Source organism: Bos indicus, chromosome 6 (genome assembly GCF_029378745.1).
Source record: "Bos indicus isolate NIAB-ARS_2022 breed Sahiwal x Tharparkar chromosome 6, NIAB-ARS_B.indTharparkar_mat_pri_1.0, whole genome shotgun sequence".
NCBI lineage: Eukaryota > Metazoa > Chordata > Mammalia > Artiodactyla > Bovidae > Bos > Bos indicus.
In genome coordinates, this window is record NC_091765.1 from 57,846,627 (window position 1) to 57,872,696 (window position 26,070).

Genomic DNA, 26,070 nt, shown 5'->3' on the forward strand with positions numbered 1-26,070 from the left:
GTCCGACTCTTTGCGATCCCACGGACAGTAGCCTACCAGGCTCTGCTGTCCATGGGATTTTCCAGGCAAGAATACTGAAGTGGGCTGCCATTTCTTTCGCCAGGGGATCTTCCCAACCCAGGGATCGAACCGGGTCTCCTGCATTGCAGAAAGACACTTTACTGTCTGAGCCACCAGGAATAGGAGTAACCTCTTGAGCTTTCGGCAGCCCCACCTCCATCCCCACACTTCTATCCCGCTGCCCCGCCTCCCTCTCCCCCGCCCAGGCGCGCAGGCACACCGCCAGGAGGCGTGCTCTTAGGGCGAGCGAGTCATTTTCCTCCGGGACGCTGGTGGCTCCCGAGCCGGATCTCCCCGCCCTGCCCCCGCCTCTCCCCGCCCCGCCGGAAGGAAGGTCTTGCCACCTCCTGAACTTGGTGGTGGCAGCGCGGTTGGAGGTGGCGGCGTTGGCGGCGGCAGCTGCGACGAGGGCTCCGGGAGGCGGCGACGCAGGCATGGACTCCCGGCTGGACCAGGAGACGGCCCAGTGGCTGAGATGGGACAAGGTGAGGGGGTCCCTTGGGGCCGCGAGCGACCGGGGGAGGTTCGGGATCCCCTTTCCTGTGGTGAGTGAAAGTGCTTCCTTCCCTCACCGCCCACCCCGCAAGGCCGAGCGGGTCCTGCCAGAAGGATAAGGGGCGGCCGCCAGGCCTCGTCGGTGTGGCTGGTTTGTGGCCCATTCCAAGTAGGCCCGGAAAGGTTGTTCCGCAACCAGACCTGCGGTCCGGAGAGCCAGGAGTAGGGGAGCGAGCCGGGCTCCGGGGGCCTCCTCTGATAGAGGCGACAGCGGGTTCCTGCCACTCTGCCCGCGGGGCCCGCCCTCTGCAGTCGGCGGTGCGTCCCCCAGCGACCCAAAATGGTTCCCGCTGTCCCTCAGGCTCCTGGGGACTTGGCAGAGCGGCATTCCCAGGCGCTTGGTTGCCAATATAGGTGCTTTCCGTTGGGCCCGCTTGGCTTCTGGCGTTTTTCTCAGGTCTCTGACTTTGCTGGGAAGAAGATGGGGAGCCCCTTGGACACAGCACCCCAGCTTTTCACTCTCTGAGGTGTTGGAGCAGGGACTCAGCTCCAGACACCATTCCCAGTCTCCTTTCTAACCTGGGTTACTCACTTCCTATTTGTTCTGTCTCTTGCACCTGTTTGCATTCCTAGAAATTTCCTCTGGCTCTCTTCTGCTAAACTTGTTTCTCCTGTTTCAGGTCTGAATTTAAATGTGGCTTATGTAGAGAGGCCTTCCCTGGCTCCCAAGGGTGAATTATTTCTTTCTAATACTCTCCTTAAACATACTGTTCTTTTCCCTCATACCCCTTACAGAGATTGGCCAAAAACAAAAACACTTGCTTGTGGGTTTATTTACCAATGTCTGTCTCCAGGGCTGATTTCAAAGACAAGAGATTCACTGGGTTGCACAGAACCTGTTCTCCTCGGAGGGCCCAGCACTTGGTTTAATATTCTGTCCCACTTTAAAATTTTTTAAAATATTTTTAACAAGGAGTTCCTTTTTTGTTTTGCAGGCCCCAGCAAATCACATAGCAGGTGCTGCCCACTTCTTCACTAACTTGCATGGTCCATAAGCCTGCACAGTGGTAGAGGCCTGGGATATTGAGTCAGTGAGGACTTCCCCTTCACCCTCCCGTCCCTGCCCAGGAAATGCCAGTACAGACTGTTTCTGGATGCTATGGGCAACTCCTTTTTCTTATAATTCTTTGGAGGAGGGAAAAGCCCCCATTTCTGATAACTCAGTAACTGGCAGTGAGTAGAAATCTTTTAAAGTCATAATTGGTAATGAATTAGTTTCATAAAACTTTCCCTTTGAAGAAATAAAAATCCAGTTTCTACAAAATGTTGTATCTGTGTATACAGAGAGTACCTCACTAGATAGAAGTGAGGGGGTGTTTTTCTTATTTTTAAATTTCTGCCACTCCTCTTGTTCTTCCCTTTCTCAGTTTCTTCTTTGACTTGAGACAGGCACCCAGAGGGAACTTGCAGCCAGCTAAAAGCATTGCAGCACTCTGGTCTGATTGCCCCAAGGGTGGCGAGGCACCCAGCAGGTACCCTCCAGCATTTCCAAAGTGCCTCCATCCCCATTCCTTTGGACCCTGACACACGTGTCATTTGCACATCTTATTCTGGTCTCCACTGACCTCCTGATTTTTTATTCTTGTCTTTCTGCCTCCTTTGGTTTCTCTCTGGCTATTTGGTCTTTTAGAGATATTGAAAGTCAATTAGGATTTTCCAAGTCTACACTGTGAATGAAAGAATTACCGGGTATTGAGTATGACCTTGAAGTCTCTGTGTTTTCTCATTCCCTCCGCAAATATCTGTTGAACCGCTTTTACATTCCAGAACTGAGCCCTAACTTGGGGGCACCTGACAATCTGATAGGTCAGCCTGTGCTCTGTGGTCAGTGGCTATTGCTTTTAACTAAGAAAATGGGCTTTCACTTGTTTCTTGTTGAATCTGGAACAATCTGAAAATGTGGGCTTAATTCCAGAAAACCAGTGTTTTATTTCAGTAGCATTTCAAAGTTTAATTATGTGGCCATGTTTTGCCTGCATGTTTGTCTACTTGAGATGGTAGCTGGAAGATAGAAATAAAGTTTGTTACCCTGAATTCTTAATTTAAAAGTTTGATGTGAAATTAATGTAATTGTCATTTTTCTCCATTCTTAACATTTTGTGTAACCGTTGTACCAAAAAAATGAATGATTCATGTGAGTGTCCATTTGAAGCAGTCAATGTAACAGAAAAGGTACTAAGTTAATGCTTTTCATGCAGTTTAAGCAAGACACTATATCTGAGGCTTCTCCATCTATAAGATGGGGGTTTTGTTAGTTGCCTGTCTATTGTAGTTAGTGCAAGATTCAAATTTGACTGCCAGGGAAGTCTCATGTATTTCTTATTATATCACAGGATCACACATTATAATTTTTAAAAGACCAAAATACTACCAAAGTAGTGTTTTGATTTAAATTATATAAGCTTATCACTCTAGGAAAATTTGAAGATATTAGGGAAGAAAATGAACATTTGATTATTACTAGATGCCAGACAGAAAAGGGTGTTTTATAAACCACCTCAGAACCACCTTGTAAGGAAGGTTATAGGTTGTTCATATTTTAGAGATGAAGAAACTCAGAATTCAAGAAACTAGATATTCTGCCCAACAGTATAAATTTGTTGGATAATGATGTGGCTGGGATTCCATTCTGAGTCTTAGACCCCAAAACCTGTGTATTGATCCCGTTTCTCCAAAAGTGCTTACCTTTGTAGGGAAGAAAGTAACACTTATGTTATAAAGGAAAACCGATTTCCTTGTACTCGTAATACTTCAGACACAAAATGTTTGAGTTTTTCACACCAAACAAGTTCTCATTTTTCTGTGAACATCAACTGGGTTTCAGTTTAACTCAACCGTGACACTAACTACCCAGAGTTAGTGTAGACCCTGCCCCCCACCGACCCCGCTTAAGGGGTCCATCCCACAAGATTGCTCCCACTTAAGATACCCACAGAAGCCCCACATTATCACCCATACTTCTGACCAAGCAGCAGTAAACCAGGGGGGTCTCATGACCCCCTTCTAGGGTTTGGTGATTTTCTAGGATAGCTTACAGAACTCTGGAAGGCACTTTACTTATTATTACCAATTCTTTTTAATGAAGGACACAACCCAAGAACAGTCAACTGAAAGAGATCCATAGGGCAAGGTATGGTGGGAAGAGGTGCAGAGCTTCAGTGCCTTTACATAGATGTGATTAATTAAATTATTGGCTGCTACTGCTGCTGCTAAGTCACTTCAGTCATGTCCGACTGTGTGTGACCCCATAGACGGCAGCCCACCAGGCTCCCCCGTCCCTGGGATTCTCCAGGCAAGAACACTGGAGTGGGTTGCCATTGCCTTCTCTGATATTATTGGCTACTGGTTATTAATCTTAATCTCCAGCCCCTCCCCTTGTTAGAATTCAGGGGAGGATGGAGTTGAAAGTTCCCATCAGCTGATCACTTGGTTGGTTCCAGTAGTCACCTCATTAGGATAAACTCAGATATGGACGAAAGAGATTTATTATAAATAACAGAAGATGCAACTTTCATCCTAATCATTCAGGGTTTTATGACCTCTTTGCTAGAAACTAGGAACAATAAAGTGTTAGTCACTTAGTCCTGTCCAGCTCTTTTCGACCCCATGAACTGTAGCCTGCCAGGCTCCTCTGTCCATGGAATTCTTCAGGCAAGAATACTGGAGTGGGTTGCCATTCTCTTTTCCAGGGGATCTTCCCAACCCAGGGATCAAACCCAGGTCTCCCTCATCGTACACAGAGTCTTTACCGTCTCAGGAACAATAAATATATATTTCTTAATTAAAAAAAAAATTTTTGTTCACACCATGCAGTATGTGGGATCTTAGTTTGCTAATTAGGGATTGAACCCACACCCCCTACATTGAAAGTGTAGAGTCTTAACCACTGGACTGCCAGGGAAGTCTCATGTATTTCTTATTATATCGCAGTATCACACATTATAACTTTTAAAAGACCAACTTGATATTTCAAATTTCAAAAGCCTCATAAAACTGAAAAGCCTATACGTGTGTGTATATGTATATGTGGGCTTCCCTGGTGGCTCGGTGGTAAAGAATCCACCTGCCAATGCAGGAGACATGGGCTTGATCCCTGGTGTGGGAAGATCCTCTAGAGAAAGAAATGGCAACCCACTCCAGTATTCTTGCCTGGAAAACCCCATAGACAGAGGAGCCTGGTGGCTCCAGTCCATGGGCTGCAGTCCATGCGGTTGCAAAAGAGTCAGACATGACTTAGCGGCTGAAGAACAGCAATGACAATATGTATATGTATGTGTATATATATATATATTCTTTTCAAACACATACATATGTACTTTTTTCTCCTGTAGGTTAGAATTATTGTGGGTTGGTTGGTTGTTTTTTCTTTTCAGCTTTTTCATTATGTTATTCACCTGACTATATCTGGTGATATAGTCAGGTGAATAACAGGAATGGCATATACATCCCTGTTTTGCAGAATCCTTTAACTCTGGCGTCAGTGAAACAACTCATTGCAGCAGGTAATACAGAAGAACTGCAAAAATGTTTTAGCGCTCGAATGGAATTTGGGACAGCTGGCCTCAGAGCTGCTATGGGAGCAGGAATTTCTCATATGAATGACTTGACCATCATTCAGACAACACAGGTACCATATTTTTATACTTCTTAATTCTTAACATTTTCCCAGTGTTAAAAAATAAACTGAAGCATATTAAATTTATTAAGAATTTATTTGAGCAAAAATCTATTCGAATCAAGCAGTTCTAAACTGAAAGTAGTTAGGAACTGTTGGGGAGAAAATCTTTTTTCTGTACACTTCTAGATTCTTTGGTTGGTCTGTTAATTAAATTGGCATAAGACAGATTAACAAGAGTAAACAAGTTTAATTATATACATATAGGAGCCCCATAAACTCACTGAGACCCAAGGGCAAATCTAGCAGTTGAAGCTTCAAAGTGGAGAATGACAGATTGACTTTTCAAATATATATATATTTATATGTGTATATATATATATATGGTTTTTTATACTGTCCATAGGACAGTAGAAAAGGAGATGTTTGGTAGATATTTGCCTGCCATATAGATAGGTCTTTCAAATTTAAAGTTATCTCTGGTAATAGCTCTCTTTCAGGATCAGGCTTCTTATCTGAATTCTTTTAGGTAGCTAAGGAAGAGGTAAAAGTTTTTCTTTGGTCTGCCGGCTCTTGATTGCCTCAGCTCAAAATGATCCACATGCAAGAGTGACATGTTTTAGGGTCACATAGTCTGCTCCCCCTCAGAGCGCCCCACTGACAGGAACTAGGGGAAAGACTTTTATAGAGGAGAGGCAGAAACAAAGCAAGGAAATGAATAGATTGGCTCCAGCTCAAGTGGGTGCCATATTTGGGAAGGCTTAGCTGGCTGTTTGTGATTGGCTGTTCTTCAGTTATGAATTCTTCACCTTGAGGCTTTTATGAGGTTAGGTTTTGGCTTGCTTAGTAGGCTCCTAGGGCATTAAAGCCACCTCAGTCCAATGGCCTCCTCTTTTAATTAATTTAACTCCAGGCACCTTTTGTATTTGATAGACCTAATTTGGTTTCATTATGGAATAATCTGGTGGGTTTGCTTCGGCACAGGGTGTCACACATTTACTCCATAAAGTTAGGCTTGTACAGTCCGTGGAAGCAGCATTGTTTTGAAATTCATTCATTCATTTATTCATTTCACAGAGATTTATTAGGTGCCAGACATCAGGAATATAATAATGACTAAAACAGACAGATTCCCTCATGGTGCTTCATTCCAGTGCAAATTCACCAACTAAACCGACGGACTTTTATGTTTTTATAACTTTTGTTATGGTTGTACAGATAGCAGTGTTTAAACTTTTTTTAACTGCCAGAATAACCAAGAGTTATTAGTTCTGTTTAGTTTTAATTTATAGTATGCTACTGCTGCTAAGTCACTTCAGTCGTGTCCGACTCTGTGTGACCCCATAGATGGCAGCCCACTAGTCTCCTCTGTCCCTGGGATTCTCCATGCATGAAAGTGAAAAGTGAAAATGAAGTCTCTCAGTTGTCCCCGACTCTTAGCGACACCAAGGACTGCAGCCTACCAGGCTCCTCCGTCCATGGGATCTTCCAGGCAAGAGTACTGGAGTGGGGTGCCATTGCCTTCTCCTAATTTATAGTATAGTTGGAAATTATTGCTGAGTTTCCTTGCCTTTATTTGTGAATTTTACTATCGGGGCTACATTCAGCTTTTAGGAATAAAGATGAAGCCTTTGACAAAACAGCTGCCACTGAGTGTTGAGAGTTCTGTCTGTGAGGGAAATGAAGTGGAACAGGTCGTTCTGTTTCTTCAGCTGCTGGGACATGTTAAAAATGAAGGTCATTTTAGTCCGGGAAAGAAAAGGCTGGGAAAATTAGCTACTGGTGATTATGTGTACTTTACGTGTACTTAAAAAGACAGAGTTGGACATGTTCTAGCAAAATCCTAAGAAAGAAATCTTGCATAAGGTCCTGAATTGCCCTGGAAACCACTGGCTACACATAACCTGTTAAGCAGTAGGGCTCCCTGAGATCTTTCTGGAGGGAAGACTTGGAATAAAGTGAGCCTGGAAATCTCATTCTAGTTTATGGGTAACATGGGATCACGCTGATGGATAAGGTTGCCCTTTGCTCTGTTACTAGGACTGTACAACGAATCACATGAAGCACGGTGGTTTTAAACAACAACCACGTTTATTTTGCTCACAGATCTGTAATGTGGGTAGGGCTTAGTGGGGCGGCTGCTTTTGGCATCACATGGGCTGGTGTGGAGGCTGGAGTCTTCTGAACACTCCCTGCTTGCTGGTCCCTTGTGTGGACTCTCGTCCTATTGGTGCCCCAGAGTCATCTGGTTGTATTTAAGAAGCTGGTGGATGTGAGTCAGGAATATCCCGGTGGGAAACAGGATAGAGACTAGAGGGAAATTTTTGTATTGTTTGCCTCATTGCTGGCAGTTATCATTTCCTGTTAGGTTCCTTAACTGAGCCTGACACATCAGTGATGGAGAATTCATTGTCTTCTGAAATAGCCATCCTATCTTTGGATCATTCTCATTTAAGAACGGTTTCTTTATTTTGAGCCAAATCTGTCTTTCTGTAGCTTTTCCATATTGGTTTAGTTTAACCTTTGGAAGCTATATAGAGGGTATTTCTTCTGTTTTACGATCATATTTTGATCTTTCAGTGAGTCTTTTCTGTGGAAAAAGCATCCCCTTCTCTTAGTTGTGCCCTCAGGTACTCAACCTCAGCAGGCCCTAGAGTTTTTTAGAGCCCTTTGAAGACAATAGGGCTTTTAGACTAAGGCTGAGTGCTTTAGTCTAAAGTATCTTAGTTTTAAGTATCTGACACTACCCTTATGGCAGAAAGAGAAGAGGAACTTCATCCTCTTGATGAAGGTGAAAGAAGAGAGTGAAAAAGCTGGCTTAAAATTCAATACTCAAAAACTAAGATCATGGCATCCAGTCCCATCACTTCATGGCAAATAGATGGGGAAAAAATGGAAACAGTGACAGACTTTATTTTCTTGGGCTCCAAAATCATTGACAACAGGGAATGCAGCCATGAAATTAAAAGATGCTTGCACCTTGGAAGAAAAGCTATGACCAACCTAGACAGCATATTAAAAAGCAGAGACATTACTTTACCAACAAAGGTCTGTCAAAGCTATGGTTTTTCCAGTAGTCATATATGGATGTGAGATTTGCACTATAAAGAAAGCTGAGCACGGAAGAATTGATGCTTTTGAACTGTGGTGTTGGAGAAGACTCCTGAGAGTCCCTTGGACTGCAAGAAGATCCAATGAGTCAATCTTAAAGGAAATCAGTCTTGAATATTCATTGGAAGGACTGATGCTGAAGCTGAAACTTCAATACTTTGGCCACCTGATGCGAAGAGCTGACTCATTTGAAAAGACCCTGACCCTGGGAAAGATTGAAGGCAGGAGGAGAAGGGGACAACAGAGGATGAGATGGCTGGATGGCATCACCGACTCGATGGACATGAGTTTGAGTAAGCTCCGGGAGTTGGTGATGGACAGGGAAGCCTGGTGTGCTGTAGTCCATGGGGTCGCAGAGTTGGACATGACTGAATGACTGAACTGATTGAATGCTTTTAACCCTCTTGAACACGGGCCGTACCTCAGGGGTCCACCACGGCCAGAGAAAGAGCACTATCACTATGGGAAGCCTTAGAGTGTGAGCATCTGTGTACCTTCTACTGCTGCTGCTGCGTCGCTTCAGTCGTGTCCGACTCTGTGCGACCCCATAGGCGGCAGCCCACCAGGCTCCCCCATCCCTGGGATTCTCTAGGCAAGAATACTGGAGTGGGTTGCCATTTCCTTCTCCAATGCATGAAAGTGAAAAGTCAAAGTGAAGTCGCTCAGTCGTGTCCGACCCTCAGCGAGCCCTTGGACTGCAGCCTACCAGGCTCCTCCATCTATGGGATTTTCCAGGCAAGAGTACTGGAGTGGGGTGCCATTGTACCTTCTAGGAACCCCACAAAAACAGCTCCCATGTGTGCTTGTTACTTTGCATCCCTCAGAAGCTTCAGAAGATTTGCCCAATGCAGTATTTTTGTACAAGAAAAGCTAAAGGCTTTCTAAACTGGCACCACTCTGGCAACAAAGCTGTGAAATATTGCCCTACCAAAAACAAGAGTTACGTTTCATTTTATGACTTCCTTTAATCAAAGTGAAACAAGTAATATGAACCGTGATTATAACGCAATCAACCAGAGTTCTTTTTATTCCTGTAATAAACCTATTTTGTCCAGTAATCAAAACCTCTTGAAGTCAAAGTTCACAGTTTTCTAATCGTCCATATTTCAGACTGAGGTGATGTTACTGTACCCACTAAGATGCAGGAATTGTGTGTTCGACCATTGCTAGGTGGATGGGAATAGCCCAAACTCTGCACAATTTCTATTTGTATAATAGTGGACTGATAGAGCCTCCTTAAGATCTGTCTGCTGGAAAATAATTTCACAAACAGAACGAGTTTAGATCTTTTAACTGACAAAATCTTACAAACTGTGTTGAATTTCTTTTACTTTTCTTTATATAGAGCAAGTTGAAATATCTGAAATACCTCCTTGTCCTCAGAGATTTTAGATTTGTATAAGATGGGTGCAAGCTTTGAAGGAAAATGACCGTAAAAATAATGCTCGTGGCAGCAAACACACAGTGCATCCTTGGTGTTGGATTCTTAGCTCATGGCATGTCTTAACTCAGTTAGTCCTCGTGCAGTCCTTAGAAGTAGGTACTGTTCCCATTTTACAGAAGAGAAAACTGAGGCACTGAGAGATTAAGGAACTTGTCATTTGCCCACAAGTGGTGGTCTAAGCCCACAGATTCTGTGTACTTTTAATTTAGCACTGAACCACCTCTAACCAGACCCAGGCACAAGTCTGTTGTTGTTCAGTCACTCAGTCGTGTCCGACTCTTTGTGACCCCATGGACTGCAGCATGCCAGCCTTCCCTGTCCATCACCAATTCCCGGAGCTTACTCAAACTCATGTCCATCGAGTCAGTGATGCCATGCAACCGTCTCATCCTCTGTTGTCCCCTTCTCCTCCTGCCTTCAATCTTCCCAGGATCAGGGTCTTTTCAAATGAGTCAGTGGTTTGCATCAGGTGGCCAAAGTAGTGGAGCTTCAACTTTAGCATCAGTCCTTCCAATGAATATTCAGGGTTGATTTCCTTCAGAATGGACTGGTTTGATCTCCTTGCAGTCCAAGGGACTCTCAAGAGTCTTCTCCAACACCATGGTTCAAAAGTATCAATTCTTCGGTGCTCAGCCTTCTTTATGGTCCAACTCTCACATCCATACATGACTACTGGAAAAACCGTAGCTTCGACTAGATGGACCTTTGTCGGCAAAATAATATCTCTGCTTTTTAGTGTGCTCTCTAGGTTTGTCAGAGCTTTTCTTCCAAGGAGCAGGCCTCTTTTAATTTCATGGCTTGCAGGTACAAATCTAGGCTCTGCTATTTGTGTATCTGAAACTGGGCCAGTCATTGAAAGTTCTGGCTTTTCCATCTGTAAAATGGGATTTCTTGGCCAAGTTGATCTGGGATTACTGATAATAAACGCTAAGTGTCCAACACAGTACCTGATACATACAGATAGAAAATAAATAAAGCTGTTGTTTTCCTATTGTGCAGTTCACTTAGTTACTGAGGGATTTCTCTCCTGCTACAGTGTTCTCTTGTGGAAGCAGAGAAAACTTGATCAATTTTTGGTTTGGTGTGTTAAAACGTATATAGTCTTTTAATTCATGGGTGTTTTTTAGGGATTTTGCAGGTACCTAGAAAAACAATTCAGTGACCTGAAGCAAAGAGGTGTTGTGATCAGCTTTGATGCTCGAGCCCATCCAGCAAGTGGAGGCAGCAGCAGAAGGTACGTAAAGATATTCATGTTCAGGAAACTATATTTTTGTCGTGTATTTTGTAGTTTTATTTGTAATCACCATTTCAATGGGTTGGCGTTAAATACATTTGTCAGCTATATTGCTTAACTATAAAAAAGATGGGTAGATTCTGTTTGTAACTTTTAAGAATTCTGGTTTTATGTTTGGGTTAAGAAAATGTAATTATTTAGACAATGTAGAACTTAATACCTATCTAAGGCAATTTTTTGTAAATGGCAGTATTATTTCTGGTTCCTCTTCCTTTTCTAAATCCAGCTTAGACATCTGAAAGTTCTTGGTTCACATAATGCTGAAGCCTAGCATGCAAGATTTTAAGCGTGACCTTAATAGCATGGGCGATGGGTGCAATTGTCCAGTGGTTAGCACATTCTTTCGTCTACCCTTTTTGGGAATTGGGATGAGAATTGAGCTTGTCCAATCCTGTGGTCACTGCTTGGTCTTCCAGATTTGCTGACATATTGAATGCAGCACCTTGATGGCATCATCCTTGAGGGTTTTGAATAGTTCTACTGGAATTCTGTTGCATACACTAGCTTTATTAACAGCAGTGCTTCGTAAGGCCCACTTGACTTTGCTCTCCAGAATGTCTGGCTCTGGGTGGCTGACCACACCATCATTGTCATCCAGTTCATCTGGATCTTTTCAATACGGTTCTTCCATGTATTTTTTCCTTCCCTTCTTGATCTCTTCAGCGTCTGCTGGGATCTCTACTGTTTGTCATTTATTGTGCCCATCCTTGGGCAAAATGTTCCCTTGATATCTCCAGTCTCAATGCCTTTGAACTATGGTGCTGGAGAAGACTCCTGAGAGTCCGTTGGACAGCAAGGAGATCAAATCAGTCAATCTTAAGGAAAATCAACCCTGAATACTTGTTGGAAGGAATGATGCCGAAGTTGAAACTCCAGTATTTTGGTCATCTGATGCAAACAGCTGACTTGTTGGAAAAGTCCCTGATTTGGGGAAAGATTGAAGGCAGAAGTAGAAGAGGGCGTCAGAGGATTTAGATGGCTGGATGCAATGGACATGAACTTGGGCAAAACTTCAGGAGATGGTGAGGGACAGAGAGGCCTGTCGTATGGCAGTCCATGGGGTCTCAAGGAGTCGGACACGACTGGGCAACTGAACAACAGCAGCATTATTTCTCTTCACTTTTTTTCCTTTTATGAAATTTTTTTCTTCTACTATTTATAAGCCTCATGAGCTTCTTCTCATTCTTAAATGCCCATTGCAAAGTGCATTGTTGTAACATTCCCAAACCAATGAGACTGTCTTTTGTGGCTATAGGCAGATGGTGATGGTGATGGTGGTGATGATGATGGTGATGGTGGTGATGATGATGATGGTAGCGGTGGTGGTAGCGGTGGTGATGGTGGTGTGGTGGTGGCGGTGATGCTAGAATCATTCAAGTGCTGAGTGCGAGTTAGGCACCTAGGTATTTACTTATTTAGTCCTCACAAAACCTGTAATCTATGTACTTTTTGCTCTGAGATCATAAAGTGAGAGAAGGTACCACAATTTAAACATAAAGAGGCTGGCACCAGGGGTCAGCAAACTTTTTCCCTAAAGGGCAAATAGTCAGTATCTTACACACTGTAGGCGGCACAGTCTCCGTTACAACCACGCCGCTCTGCCATGAGCATGAAAACAGCCATGAACAATTCATGACTGAGTAAAGTTTTGTAAAACTTTATTTACAGAATGCCTGGAGTTTGCCCATCACTGGTCATAATCATGTCATATGACCCTCTTTTTTGCTGTAACACTTCCTCTTGATAGCTTACATGAACAATGTCATTTCCTGAGGTTGCAAAAGTGACTTTTGTACCTTTTAGTGAATGCAGTATGTATCTAATTCAGGTTTTTATTTAAATTATTTTTGCTAAAATTTGTTGTTTTTTTACTTTCTCCTATATAGGGGCATTTTTTAAATTGTCAAAATCATTTTTGTATTACTCTTAATTCTAGGAATTTTAATGCCTGAGTTGTTAAAGATTTGCTGTTTTTGCCCTAGCCAGCTCCCAAAATAGTGTTCCATGCAGTTAGTGCTCAAGAAATATTTGAGAGAATGATCAAATACTTTGTTTAATCCTCTAATAGTGTAATATTGTTCATTGGAAGTAAATTGTATATTGTGATGAAATACTTTAAGCATGAAGAAAGACTTGCTGCCATGTTCTGTGTCCTGCCCTAAGCCAGATGCTGTGGAAATTGAGAAATATGTCAAAGTGTCAAAAACTTGTCATCTTTTAAGAGCTGAAAGGAGCCAAGATGTATATGTATCATATACAGACGTGTATCCCACGTATATCTCACACTCACAGCAGTGTGCCGTGTGTTTTGTAGAGGACAACACTGAATCAAACACTAGTCTTCATGGCATATCCTGGGCAGTGACAGCTGTAGAGACTTCTCCGTTCTGCCTGGTGCCGTGCGACTTGGTACAGGGCCAGATAACTCTTCATTATAGGCACTGCCCTGTGCAGTGTGGGATGCTTAGCAGCATCCCTGGCCTCCATCCGCCAGCTGCCACTAGCAGCATACCCCGGTGACAACTGAAATTGTCTCCAGATGACTCAGGTGTCCCGTGGGAGCAGCACCGCCCTTGGCTGAGACCCGCTGAGATGGAAGAGAGCTGAGAGACTTGGGTGCAGCCTGGCTTAGCTGCTGTGTGCCCGGTGGACATGGAACAAGTCTTCTGGCCTTTCTCAACTTTAGTCCCATTTCTCTTAAACAAAGGGGTGGAATGAAATGACTCCTTAGGTTCCTCCAGGTTTAATGTTCTCTGCCAGTAGAGTATAATTAAGGTTTTCATCGATCTGGCTGCTATTCTCAGTCTAAAGAAACGATTGGGGGACTTCCCTGGTGGTCCACTGGCTAGACTCCATGCTCCCAATGCAGGGGGCCTGGGTTTGATCCCAGATCAGGGAACTAGATCCCACATGCCACAACTAAGAGCTTGCATGCCGCACCTAAAGATCTGGAGTGCTGCAACTGAGACCTGGGGCGGTCAAATAAATATAAAAAAATAAATGGTTGGACCTTCATTTTCTTCTCTGTTGTCACCTGCTCTCCTGACAGCTCTACTCTCCTTTTCTCCCCGGTCACTCTGTATTTCCAGATTTGCCCGACTTGCTGCAACCACGTTTATCAGCCAGGGGATTCCAGTGTACCTCTTTTCTGATATAACCCCAACCCCTTTTGTGGTAAGTGTTTGCTTTTATAATTTCCTGTCCCAGGATCAGGGGTGGAACATGGCCAGGTTTTACCATCTTTAGGGCTCTTGGGATTCAGTTGTTTGAAAGACAGAAGGGCTCCTTGCCTTTTATCAAGACTTACCTCTCCAGGAATGTTCCTCCCACACCCTAGTAATATTTCTCTGGTGTTCAACTTTTGATTCATCAGAATTTCTTTCTTTTTTTAAGTTCATTTTTTCTTTTGCTTGCATTCAGAAGATATTTTAGCTGGTTAGCAGAATGTCTTTTGTCTGTTTGTCTTTTTGCTTTTTAATTTGGTTTGTGTTCTTTTTCTCAGCTACCGCAATTAGGAGACTTCTGGGATCTAAATCTGAATTCACCTCAAACCATGTCTTACCATGAAATTTTTGACAAATTGGTGTACCAACTTTTTATATATGAGTGTTTCACTCTAAATCCTATTCATAGCCAGTACCAGAAGCATGCTTGGCATGTTTTAGTAAGATTTTTATCAAATTCCTATTGTAACAGAATCTAAAGAAAAGGATAACAGGCACTACGACAGCTGTTCCTTTTAAGTAGAATGAACTTTTAAGAGTAGGGCCAGATGCTCAAAATATATGTTTTTAGAAATTAAACCAAAAACATAATTCGAATGCACTTACTTCCATCAAGTAGAAATGAGAGTGTATAAATACAGAAGTAATCTCCACTAGCTTTGCGTTTACTGTCTCTAGTGCACTGACAGGTAAGTGCAGCTCCTCCTAGCTTGTAAATATCCCAGCAGAGGCTCAGTGTCACATCCAGATGTGGCTCAAATTTTACTGTTTGATGGAAGAACTGCAATGTGTTCAGGCATCCTTGGTCTTCTGTACTATATTAATGTTGGTAGCTATTGTTTTTATATCAGACATGAATTAAATAAGTGTCTCATGATCACTGGCCCAAGGAGTGGAGTAATTCTCCCTTTTTCTTTGCTCCAGGACACCTGGGGAACATGAGATACCTCCTAGAGGGGCAAGTGACCACAGTGATTTTTGGTGGGAGGGTAGAGGGGGACAGACAGGTAGAATTTCAGGCTCCCTGTGTAGACTAAACCTCAGGTGTAGCCATAGGGGATCCTCTCCCCATCTGGGGAAGTAGTCTTATAAAGATGGGAGCTACGTAGAAATACAAGAGCGGGACAGTCAGCCCTGGAGTGGGAGATAAATGCAAGCTCTGAGAGCTCTCTCCATGTTGTTCACATTTTCCTCAACCTTTTATTTAAAAGCAAATCAGGGAAAGAAGAGCAGAGGATGCAGTTGGAGAGAATAAACTGAAGCCATAAGCTTCCTTCCTAAGCAGAAGGCTTAAAAGAATGTGCATTGGAGAGTCAGAGCATCATATTGTGTAAAGAATTTTCTACCTTCACCAAGGAGAAGATAGGATAAAAAGATACACAGGAAAATACTTGCCTTTCTTACTTAGGGTACATATCACAAAATTTTGAGCAGTGAGTTAGTTTTAAGGGTAATCAGAGTATACTCCTTGGATGTGGCACAAAAATATTGTATGACACATTATGATATTTATATATTACGTTTATTAAAGGGAAAATGGTACAAACAATGTATGATAGACCTTTTAAATATATCTAATATTTTGCTTCAAATTGTTCTTGTTTCCTACTATATTACAGCCCTACACAGTATCACATTTGAAACTTTGTGCTGGAATCATGATAACTGCGTCTCACAATCCAAAGCAGGATAATGGTTATAAGGTATTTTTATTTTTCTCTCCATACTTACGTCCTTCCATCTGAAGTCTGTGCCTTGGGAGCACAGGGAATGGATGAACTCTAAACCGTCTGGATATGTTCCCATGTTCTCCAGGTCTATTGGGATAATGGGGCTCAGATCATCTCTCCTCATGATAAAGGGATTTCACAGGCTATTGAAGAAAATCTAGAACCGTGGCCTCAAGCCTGGGACGATTCTGTACTCAATGGCAGTCTGCTCCTACATGACCCAAGCGCTTCCATCAATAAAGACTATTTTGAAGACCTTAAAAAATACTGTTTTCACAGGTAAATGGGTTGGAAACTCACCTCAAGTGAGTTAAGTTAATGTGATTCAACCAAATTATGTTTTCATTACATTTTTGTCCTCAACCGGTATTCTATACTACATATACTGTTATTGCATCTGACTTAAGAGGCTATAGATGAGGGGTTGGCAACTTTTCTTAGAAAGATAGTGAATACTTTTGGCTTTGTGAGCCACTGTGTTGCTCAACTACCCAACTTTGTGTTTGCAAGAAAGCAGCCATAGATAATATGGAAATGAATGAACAACAAACATAGCTGTGTTAAAAAAAAGTTTATAAAAATGGGTTTCAGGGGCATAGCTCAGTGGTAGATCCTTTGACTGTAGAAGCAGGTGGCTAGCCCACAGGCTGTGGTTTTCTGACCTCTGTTGTAGATTCATATATATGTATATGTGCATGTAAAGAAAGAAAGTGAAGTCACTCAGTCACGTCCAACTCTTTGCAACCCCATAGGCTACCCAGGTCCTCTGTCCATAGGATTTTGCAGGCAGGAGTACTGGAGTTGGTTTGCATTTCCTTCTCCAGGGGATATTCCCGACCTAGGGTTCGAACCTGGGTCACCTGAATTGCAGGCAGACACTTTACTGTCTGAGCCACCAGGAAAGCCGTGTGTGTGTGTGTGTGTGTGTGTGTGTATAATATATATACATATATCTATATATGTGTGTATGTGTGCATACTTTTATATATGTATGTAAAAAAAAAGCTTGTTGGAAGGTGTCAAATAGAAAATGTTGAGAAAAAGGAGAGTCCAATTAAATAAATTTATATTAAAAAAAAGAAAATGTTGACTTTTTTTATCTTCCCAGAAATTTTCATTTCATATATAAACATATATACATGTAATATATTAGTATTTCCAAATCGTAACTAAGAATATAGAGTGCATGTGTCTTATTCTATGCCTTTTCCCCTCTGGTTAATTTGTCATGGATACCTTTCTGTATTAGCTCCCATTAGTCCTGACCATTGTGTTTTAATGGCTACTGTACCAGTCTGTTTAACCCCGTGACACAGATGTGATGCTCATGGACAGGAAGCAGAGGAGCTGAGTGAAGGGTTGTCCTGCCCTAGTATGCTGAGGGTCCCATCACTCCTGATTGTCCCCTTAGGAAGGAACCACTGATGGTTAAGCAGCAGAACTTTAGGGTTGTCTCTAGTATTGTATTTGCTGAACCGTCTGGGAGTGGCAGCTCCTGTATGGAATGTGGAAGCCCCACCCCACCTGAAGGGAGCTGCCATGCCATTGGTGTTACCATGTGCAAACATGGATCCCGCATTACCAGTTATCTGATTTTTTTCTCCTAAGAGAAACTGGAAACCTAGATTTTTGTATCTGAAATTCTCTAATTTTTAAATGTTGGGGACCATTTAAAAATGGTCTGTAATCCAAACAAAACTCATCTGTGCATGTTCCTTCTGTCCCTCTTACTGAACTTCATAAAGACTAAGGGTTTCTAGTTTTCTGCTATTCACCAAGTAGCGCCAGTCTGCAACTTTGAGCACGGTTCCTTGAGTATTGGTGTGTGTGTGTGTATAAGAGTATTCAAAAAAATACACGGTAGATGGAATGTCCTGATGGCATCACCGACTCGATGGATGTGAGTTTGAGTAAACTCTGGGAGTTGGTGATGGACAGGGAGGCCTGGCGTGCTGCAATTCATGGGGTCGCAAAGAGTTGGACGTGACTGAGCGACTGAACTGAACTGATGGTCCTGGTGGTGGTTAGAACTGTGCGCTTTCACTATGGAGGGCAGGGCTTTGGTTCTTGGTTGGGGAACTAAGATCCCACAAGATGTGCGGGGCACAAAAAACAAGATACAGTGCAGGCATCAGAATTATATATGCATTTATAAAGTTAATAATGATTAAAAAATTGCTCTTAGAAATGTTATACTAGCTGAAGTTCCCACCAACAGAATATGATAACAGTATATGATCCACACACATTCTTACCTACACTGAGTATTATGAAATGTCTCCTCTCTCCCAGATTGCTACATGAAAGCAATACCTAACTGTATTTACATTTTTAATTATGAATATTTTTGTCTTTAACCTATATTTTTCTAAGTATTTGTTCTTTTTTTGCATTTGTGAAACCTCTTTGCTTGTACAGAAAAACTAGTCTTTGTTTATTTCAAATATTGTTTTCCCATCTGTTGTTACCTTTGGATTTTTTCATTGAAACTTTTAATTGCCTACTTCTGGGTTTTGTGTCATACTTAAAAAGATTTCACTATACCAAGACTATTTTTTAAAAAGCACAACTCTTGTTTTACTTTAAAGCTTTCATGTTTACATTTTGCAATGTTTTGTTTTTGGCCATGCCACATGACATGTGAGTTCCCGAGCCAGGAATCAAATCTGTGTCCCCTGCAGTGGAAGCACAGAGTCCTAACCACTGTATTCCAGGGAAGTCCACATTTTGCAATGTTTAAATCTTTTGAATTCTTAGTTATTTTTAATTTTGTATGAGGCATAAAGTAGGAAAGCAGATTAAATTCTTTCTAAAAAGTGCAATTGTACTAACATATTAAACTGAAGAATCTATTTTTCTTTGACTAATTGGAAATACCACCTTTAATCAGACAATTTCTAACAGGATTTAAGTGCTATTATCTATCAGATAACTGCTATATTCCCTTCCTTTGTACTAATTAATTCATCTCATTTTAATCATCACAGTAATGCTGAGGGTAGGTTCTGATATATTGCCATTTTATAGATGAGAAAACTGTAACTCAGAGAGGTCACAGAAAATAAGCAACAGTCACACAGCTTAGCAGTGGCAGAGCTCTAGGGACTTTCCTAGTGGTCCAGTGGCTAAGACTTCACGCTCCCAATGCAGGGGGCCCGGGTTTGATCTCTGGTCAGGGAACTAGATCCCACATGCCACAACTAAAGATCTCACGTGCTGCGACAAAGATCGAAGATCCTGTGTGTTACAACTAAAACCCAGGGCAGCCAAATAAAAGTAGCAGATCTCCAGGATTTAAATTTAGAATCTGTCTCCAAATCATGTTAACCACTAAGCCTTACTGCTTCTCACGTATTTCCCAATTCAAATTGGATCAACTTCTGAATTCTATCTTTTCCAGATTTGTTCTCACTAATCTTGCATATTTATTTTTCTAGATGTATCTGTTTTCAAAGATATGTTTGTTTTAAACTACCGTTGTCTTAAGGAAGACCTTGTTCATTCACTCATTGCCAAAAGAAGTGCACACTACCTTAGAACCTAGCAGTCAGATAGCTGGAATTTTTTAACACTTTGTATTTACATTTTCTATAACTTCTGCTGTTAATTTTGATGTTATTTTTATTCTACATTAAGTCCCTCAATCAGAGCACTTTGCTAAATAGGATTGTTACTTGACAAAATGTTTTATTAGTTATACATCTGTATATGGGAAGTTCCATCACATTGTGTTCAAAGGGACATTTTGAAAGTCATATGTGAAGATTGTAGAGAATAGTTGAAGCCCTGGAGCTGGCACTGCTGTGGGTAGGTACTGCCATGGGCCAGCTGGGAGTCCTTCTTGGAACCCGCTGTAGGTGTGAAAGTTGTAGCATGAAACAAAATCCAAAAGTAATCGGATTTGCAGGAAGTAACTACAGAGTGAAATTTAAAACAATGTGTTATGGGAGCATGTATGTTTGGAAGAGAGTGAAAAAGCTTTCTTTCTTTTTTTTTTTAATAGAATTTTGAAAGATACTCAGTTGTCTTATACATTCTTATTATTTTGAAATCTTATGTTCTTAGGTATCTGGTTCCTTGATATTTTGCAAACCTTTCGTTTTGAGAGCCATGCTTGTGTTTCTTCTTATTCTCCACGTGTCTGTTTCTAGGGCTGTGAACAAGGAGACCAAGGTGAAGTTCGTGCATACCTCTGTCCATGGTGTGGGTCACAGCTTCGTGCAGTCGGCTTTCAAGGCATTCGACTTTGTTCCTCCCGAGGCTGTTCCCGAACAGAAGGACCCTGATCCTGAGTTCCCAACAGTGAAATACCCGAATCCCGAAGAGGGTAAAGGTGTCTTGGTAACTTGACTTTTTTTAATTATAAAATTTATCTTGAATATAATTCAAAACTATTACTTTGGAGTAAAATAAGTTTTTTGTGTGTTTTCATTGTGCCAAACAAAAATTAATTTCGTCACTGGAAATTTAATTTATTAGTTATCCATTTCTTAAAAGAACTTTCAAATCAGATGTGTTAAGCATCAGGATGTGAAAGCTGAAATTGCTCGCAAATTTAAAATGATGCTTTACATTCAATTTAATTAATTCAGTTTCATTTAGTTTACTGTGCTTCTTAATGCCAAAAAGAAACAATAATAGAATGGAGGTTTGTCACACAATTTTTATCACTCAGTTGACATTTTTTTGATATGAAAAAGTTGCTATTTAAATTATGGTTCCTTTAAGCTTTTTATTTTATTTATTTTTAGTATTTATTTACTTGGCTGCCCCAGATCTTAGTTGCAACATGTGGGATCTAGTTCCCTGACCAGTAATTGAACCAGGCCCCCTGCAGTGGGGGCACAGAGTCTTAGCTGCTGGACCATCAAAGAAGCCCCCACTTAAACTTTTTAAAGGTTAGGGTAACAGTTATACTCAGAGAGTCAATTTTGGTTTGTCTGTGAGGTTGATCACAGGGCCAGGCTTGGAAATAACCAGGCCAGCCACAAACACAGTCAGGTGTTTTGCGAGTCCCACTGGTACACGTGGGTCGTGCGTTGATGCTCTCGTTATCTGACCTCTGACTTAGGAAGTAGTATGTGACCAACCAAGACCAGTTCCAGAAATAGGATTCAGTCTTGGTTTGGGAAAAGACCTCTTTTAGTTCTTAAAGAACTGAATATTTTTAAAGACTGTAGTGTGCTCAGTTCTTGGTTGGAGTGATCTTTTTCTCTTCTTTTTCTCTTTTTTTCAGACTTTGTCTTTTGCTTTGGCTGACAAAATCAAGGCCAAAATCATTTTAGCAAATGACCCAGATGCTGATAGACTTGCTGTGGCAGAAAAGCAAGACAGGTACAATAAATTGTGATTACCTGCATAACGTGTGATATAGTGTCAGTCAGATGTTTCTGGAGAGACCGGATGTATTTGGAAATGTTTCCCAGTTATCTTGCAAATGATCATCTCACTGAACCTCTGTCAGATCCTCTGACGTAGAGGAAGTACCAGTCCAGGGGCCACAGGTCCTGCAAGCACAATGTAGGGTCAGCCAGCCAGTGTGTATTTGGTATTGAACTTACTTGTTACCACCCCCTTTTATCGTTAATTAGTGACTCAGTACCTAATGAGGGCAAAGTACTTTGGTGCTGGCTTTAAAGGTCAGCACTTGGCAAGGTTTGGTGAGGAGCCAGACCTTCAATGCCATGTTGAATCCCAAAGAAAGGCAATGACAAAGAATGCTCAAACTACCTCACAAGTGCACTCATCTCACACGCTAGTAAAGTAATGCTTAAAATTCTCCAAGCCAGGCTTCAGCAATATGTGAACCGTGAACTTCCAGATGTTCAAGCTGGTTTTAGAAAAGGCAGAGGAACCAGAGATCAAATTGCCAACATCTGCTGAATCATTGAAAAAGCAAGAGAGTTCCAGAAAAACATCTATTTCTGCTTTCTTGACTATGCCAAAGCCTTTGACTGTGTGGATCACAATAAACTGTGGAAAATTCTGAAAGAGATGGGAATACCAGACCACCTCACCTGCCCCTTGAGAAACCTGTATGCAGGTCAGGAAGCAACAGTTAGAACTGGACATGGAACAACAGACTGGTTCCAAATAGGAAAAGGAGTACATCAAGGCTGTATATTGTCACCCTGCTTATTTAACTTATATGCAGAGTACATCATGAGAAACACTGGGCTGGAGGAAGCACAAGCTGGAATCAAGATTGCCGGGAGAAATATCAATATCCTCAGATATGCAGATGACATCACCCTTGTGGCAGAAAGTAAAGAACTAAAGAGCCTCTTGATGAAAGTGAAAGAGGAGAGTGAAAAAGTTGGCTTAAAACTCAACATTCAGAAAACTAAGATCATGGCATCCGGTCCCATCACTTCATGGGAAATAGATGGGGAAACAGTGGAAACAGTGTCAGACTTTATTTTGGGGGCTCCAAAATCACTGCAGATGGTGTTGCAGCCATGAAATTAAAAGACGCTTACTCCTTGGAAGGAAAGTTATGACCAACCTAGATAGCATGTTAAAAAGCAGAGACATTACTTTGCCAACAAAGGTCCATCTAGTTAAGACTGTGGTTTTTGCAGTGGTCATGTATGGATGTGAGAGTTGGACTATAAAGAAAGCTGAATGATGAAGAATTGATGCTTTTGAACTGTGGTGTTGGAGAAGACTCTTGAGAGTCCCTTGGACTGCAAGGAGATCAGTCCTGGGTGTTCATTGGAAGAACTGATGTTGAAGCTGAAACTCCAGTACTTTGGCCACCTGATGTGAAGAGTTGACTCATTTGAAAAGACCCTGATGCTGGGAAAGATTGAGGGCAGGAGGACAAGGGGACAACAGAGCATGAGATGGTTGGATGGCATCACTGACTCAATGGACATGGGTTTGGGTGAACTCCAGGAGTTGGTGATGGACAGGGAGGCTTGGTGTGCTGTGTTTCATGGGGTCGCCAAGAGTCAGACATGACTGGGCGACTAAACTGACTGACTGAAATGAGACCAGAGAGCATGCCTGTGGGGTGCTGCAATGCTTGAGATAAGTGTGACTGTAGAGTTTGCACAGAGCAGTGATGGATTAGGAGGAAAGTTGAAAAGTACACAGCCTCCAAGTAGTTTTGCAGGTCAAACAGCATGTGTGATGTTTGGGGACAGTTTGGTGCTGCCAAAGGGTTAAGACTTTCACTTATGACAAAACAGGTTCAATTCTGTGTCAGTGTTTAGAAATGTAAGCTGAGGTGCTACATGATCACATGTGAGGTATGCTTGTAACCACCTTGACTTCACAAAGGGACCGTTGCAGGCCTGTTCTCTGGTGTCCAGACTGTGTGAGTACTGTGCTGAATCTTAAGGAATGGTAAGCTCTCTCTCAGAATCTGCAGTGCTGGGCAAAAAAATTGAAATATATAAGCTATTATACTTGGGGGGCATCTTGCCAGCATGTATCTGTTATGTTTAAAACCAAAGCCTTTGCTGAAGACTGAGATAAAAGCATTTCTTTGTCATCATTGATATACTTAAAAATTTTCAAAGATAGGATGTTTGTCTAGGCAAACTGGCTGAGACACGGTAGCTGCTCAGATGTTTGTGCAGTGGTAGCCACACTTCTGTTATGTGAACAAGAATAATGAGAACAACAACAAGAAGAAAGAATAGTGAGAACAGTCCTGCAGAGGCCCCTTGGAGCCTTGTTTGGCTTAATTGTTCTGTCCATATTTGTCGCTTACAATTAAGCACTCTCTTAAGATTATTGTCATGCATAGGTGGTTTTTTCTTTCAGTGGCAAATGGAAAGTGTTTTCAGGCAATGAGTTGGGGGCTCTCCTGGGCTGGTGGCTCTTTACTTCTTGGAAAGAAAAGAACCAAGATCACAGCGCCCTCCAAAACTTATACATGTTGTCCAGCACCGTCTCTTCCAAAATCCTGCGAGCCATCGCCTTGAAGGAGGGCTTTCACTTCGAGGTATAGTGTTTGGGAGAGTTGCCCCTTTCCCTTTCTTTTGCTCTGGAGAAAGTCTAAGGCATTTCTTTCTCTCTTGGATTATCCTTTTAGGAAACATTAACTGGCTTTAAGTGGATGGGAAATCGAGCCAAACAGCTGATAGACCAGGGGAAAAATGTCCTATTTGCATTTGAAGAAGCTATTGGTAAGAGTTGAGCACCATAATCACGTGATCAGTTAATTTATAGAATGCAAATAAATGGGCAAAGATTTGGATTTGGGTTCAAAGAATAACAATGAAACAGAAGCATGCAGTTTGCTTTTCTTCTGTGACCCTCTGCAAATGCTGAACTGTCAAATCCCAGAGTTTGTGTCACAGATTTTTTTTTTAGCTGAAAAGAATATCTCACAAATAATCAAGCCATTCATGTAAGGAAGTGAATCCTCTCCCCTGATGACTGTGAATAGTTGTGTTTTGTACTTGGCTGTAGTAGCTTAAGAAAATCCTCCTACTTGGGGAGCTGTGGTATTTCCTTACTGTGGTATTGGTATCAGGGCACATATAGTTCATTGCCCATCAGAGAGTGCCCTGCAGAGATATGTCCAGAAGAAAGGAGAAGCCACAGTTGTAGGACTTCCATCAGAGTGAGTATCACCTGAAAGAACCAGCCAGGATGATGGGAAAACACTTGTCTTAAATAATCACTATAAATGAGCGAAAAAGAGAGCCAGCAATAGAAACGTGAAATGCAAATGTTTGTGCTGGGGATATTTTAGCTGTTTATTTAGTAAAAGTTACTATGTGTGTGCTAAGTTGCTTCAGTCGTGTCCAACTCTTTGCAACCATATGGACCATAGCCCACCAGGCTCCTCTGTCCATGGGATCCTCTAGGCAAGAATACTGGAGTGGGTTGTCATGCCCTCCTCCAGGGGATCTTCCTGACCCAGGGATTGAACCTTCATCTCTTATGTCTCCTGCATTAGCAGGTGATTTTTTTTTACCACTAGTGCTACCTGGGAAGCCCAAAAATTTGTTTATCAAATATTTTTTGCTTATCAATTACATATGGACCCTGAAGGAAATGGATGAACTGATGTTAGCCTACAGTAGTTTATATAGGTGAGGTTAGTAACCACACAAAAGAGTAGAGGCTCACTGTCAAGGTGAATCAGGTACTGGCAAAAACTATGGGAATTCAGAGAAGACAGAATAAGCATCGACTCGAGCAATTAGAAACAATTTTGTGTGAGCTGAAGGGCTAGACCTGGAAAATGAGGACATTTTGTCTAGAAGGGAGACTCTCCTTACAGTTTATTCAACAAATACTTCCTCTTTTTGTTCCTTTTTTTTTTTTTTTTTTAAATTAAAGCATAGTTGAGGGCTTCCCTGCTTATTTAACTTATATTCAGAGTACATCATGAGAAATGCTGGGCTGGATGAAGCACAAGCTGGAATCAAGATTGCAGGGAGAACTATCAATAACCTCAGATAAGCACATGCCACCACACTTATAGCAGAAAGCAAAGAAGAACTAAAGAGCCTCTTGATGAAAGTGAAAGAGGAGAGTGAGAGAGTTGGCTTAAAGTTCAACATTCAGAAAACTAAGATCATGGCATCCGGTCCCATCACTTCATGGCAAATAGATGGGGAAACAGTGGAAACAGTGGCTGACTTTATTTTGGGGGGCTCCAAAACCACTGCAGATGGTGACTGCAGTCATGAAATTAAAAGGTACTTACTCCTTGGAAGAAAAGTTGTGACCAACCTAGACAGCATGTTAAAAAGCAGAGACATTACTTTGCCAACAAAGGTCCATCTAGTCAAAGCTGTGGTTTTTCCAGTAGTCATGTATGGATGTGAGAGTTGGACTATGAAGAAATCTGAGTGCTGAAGAATTGATGCTTTTGAACTGTGGTGTTGGAGAAGACTCTTGAGAGTCCCTTGGACTGCAAGGAGATCCAACCAGTCCATCCTAGAGGAAATCAGTCTTGAATATTCATTAGAAGGATTGATACTGAAGCTGAAACTCCAATAGTTAGGCCACCTGATGCGAAGAACTGACTCATTTGAAAAGACCCTGATGCTGGGAAGATTGAAGGCAGG

At 41.9% G+C, this 26,070-nt stretch overlaps 1 protein-coding gene and 1 long non-coding RNA gene across 3 annotated transcripts in view; one reads left to right on the forward strand and one right to left on the reverse strand.

The window, feature by feature from the left end:
• The first annotated feature begins 348 nt into the window (after nt 1–348).
• The window catches only part of PGM2 (phosphoglucomutase 2), a 41,546-nt gene continuing 15,824 nt past the window's right edge, over nt 349–26,070 (forward strand). The window contains exons 1-10 of the mRNA XM_019962575.2: nt 349–545; nt 5,075–5,242; nt 10,913–11,019; nt 14,169–14,253; nt 15,923–16,006; nt 16,119–16,312; nt 20,185–20,374; nt 21,270–21,367; nt 23,807–23,987; nt 24,078–24,171. Of these exons, the coding sequence (XP_019818134.2) occupies nt 495–545; nt 5,075–5,242; nt 10,913–11,019; nt 14,169–14,253; nt 15,923–16,006; nt 16,119–16,312; nt 20,185–20,374; nt 21,270–21,367; nt 23,807–23,987; nt 24,078–24,171 (1,252 nt within the window). The 5' untranslated portion in view covers nt 349–494. The remainder of the gene's footprint in view (nt 546–5,074; nt 5,243–10,912; nt 11,020–14,168; nt 14,254–15,922; nt 16,007–16,118; nt 16,313–20,184; nt 20,375–21,269; nt 21,368–23,806; nt 23,988–24,077; nt 24,172–26,070) is intronic.
• LOC139183615 (uncharacterized) overlaps nt 15,922–26,070 on the reverse strand; it is a 43,567-nt gene continuing 33,418 nt past the window's right edge. Inside the window, exons 2-3 of one of the 2 annotated variants that reach the window (XR_011567146.1) lie at nt 21,388–21,540; nt 15,922–20,186 (exon numbers count right to left, since the gene is read on the reverse strand). This is a non-coding gene — a long non-coding RNA (uncharacterized lncRNA). Of the gene's footprint in view, nt 21,541–26,070 lie in introns of both variants that reach the window. The other variant, XR_011567145.1, reaches the window with a different exon arrangement.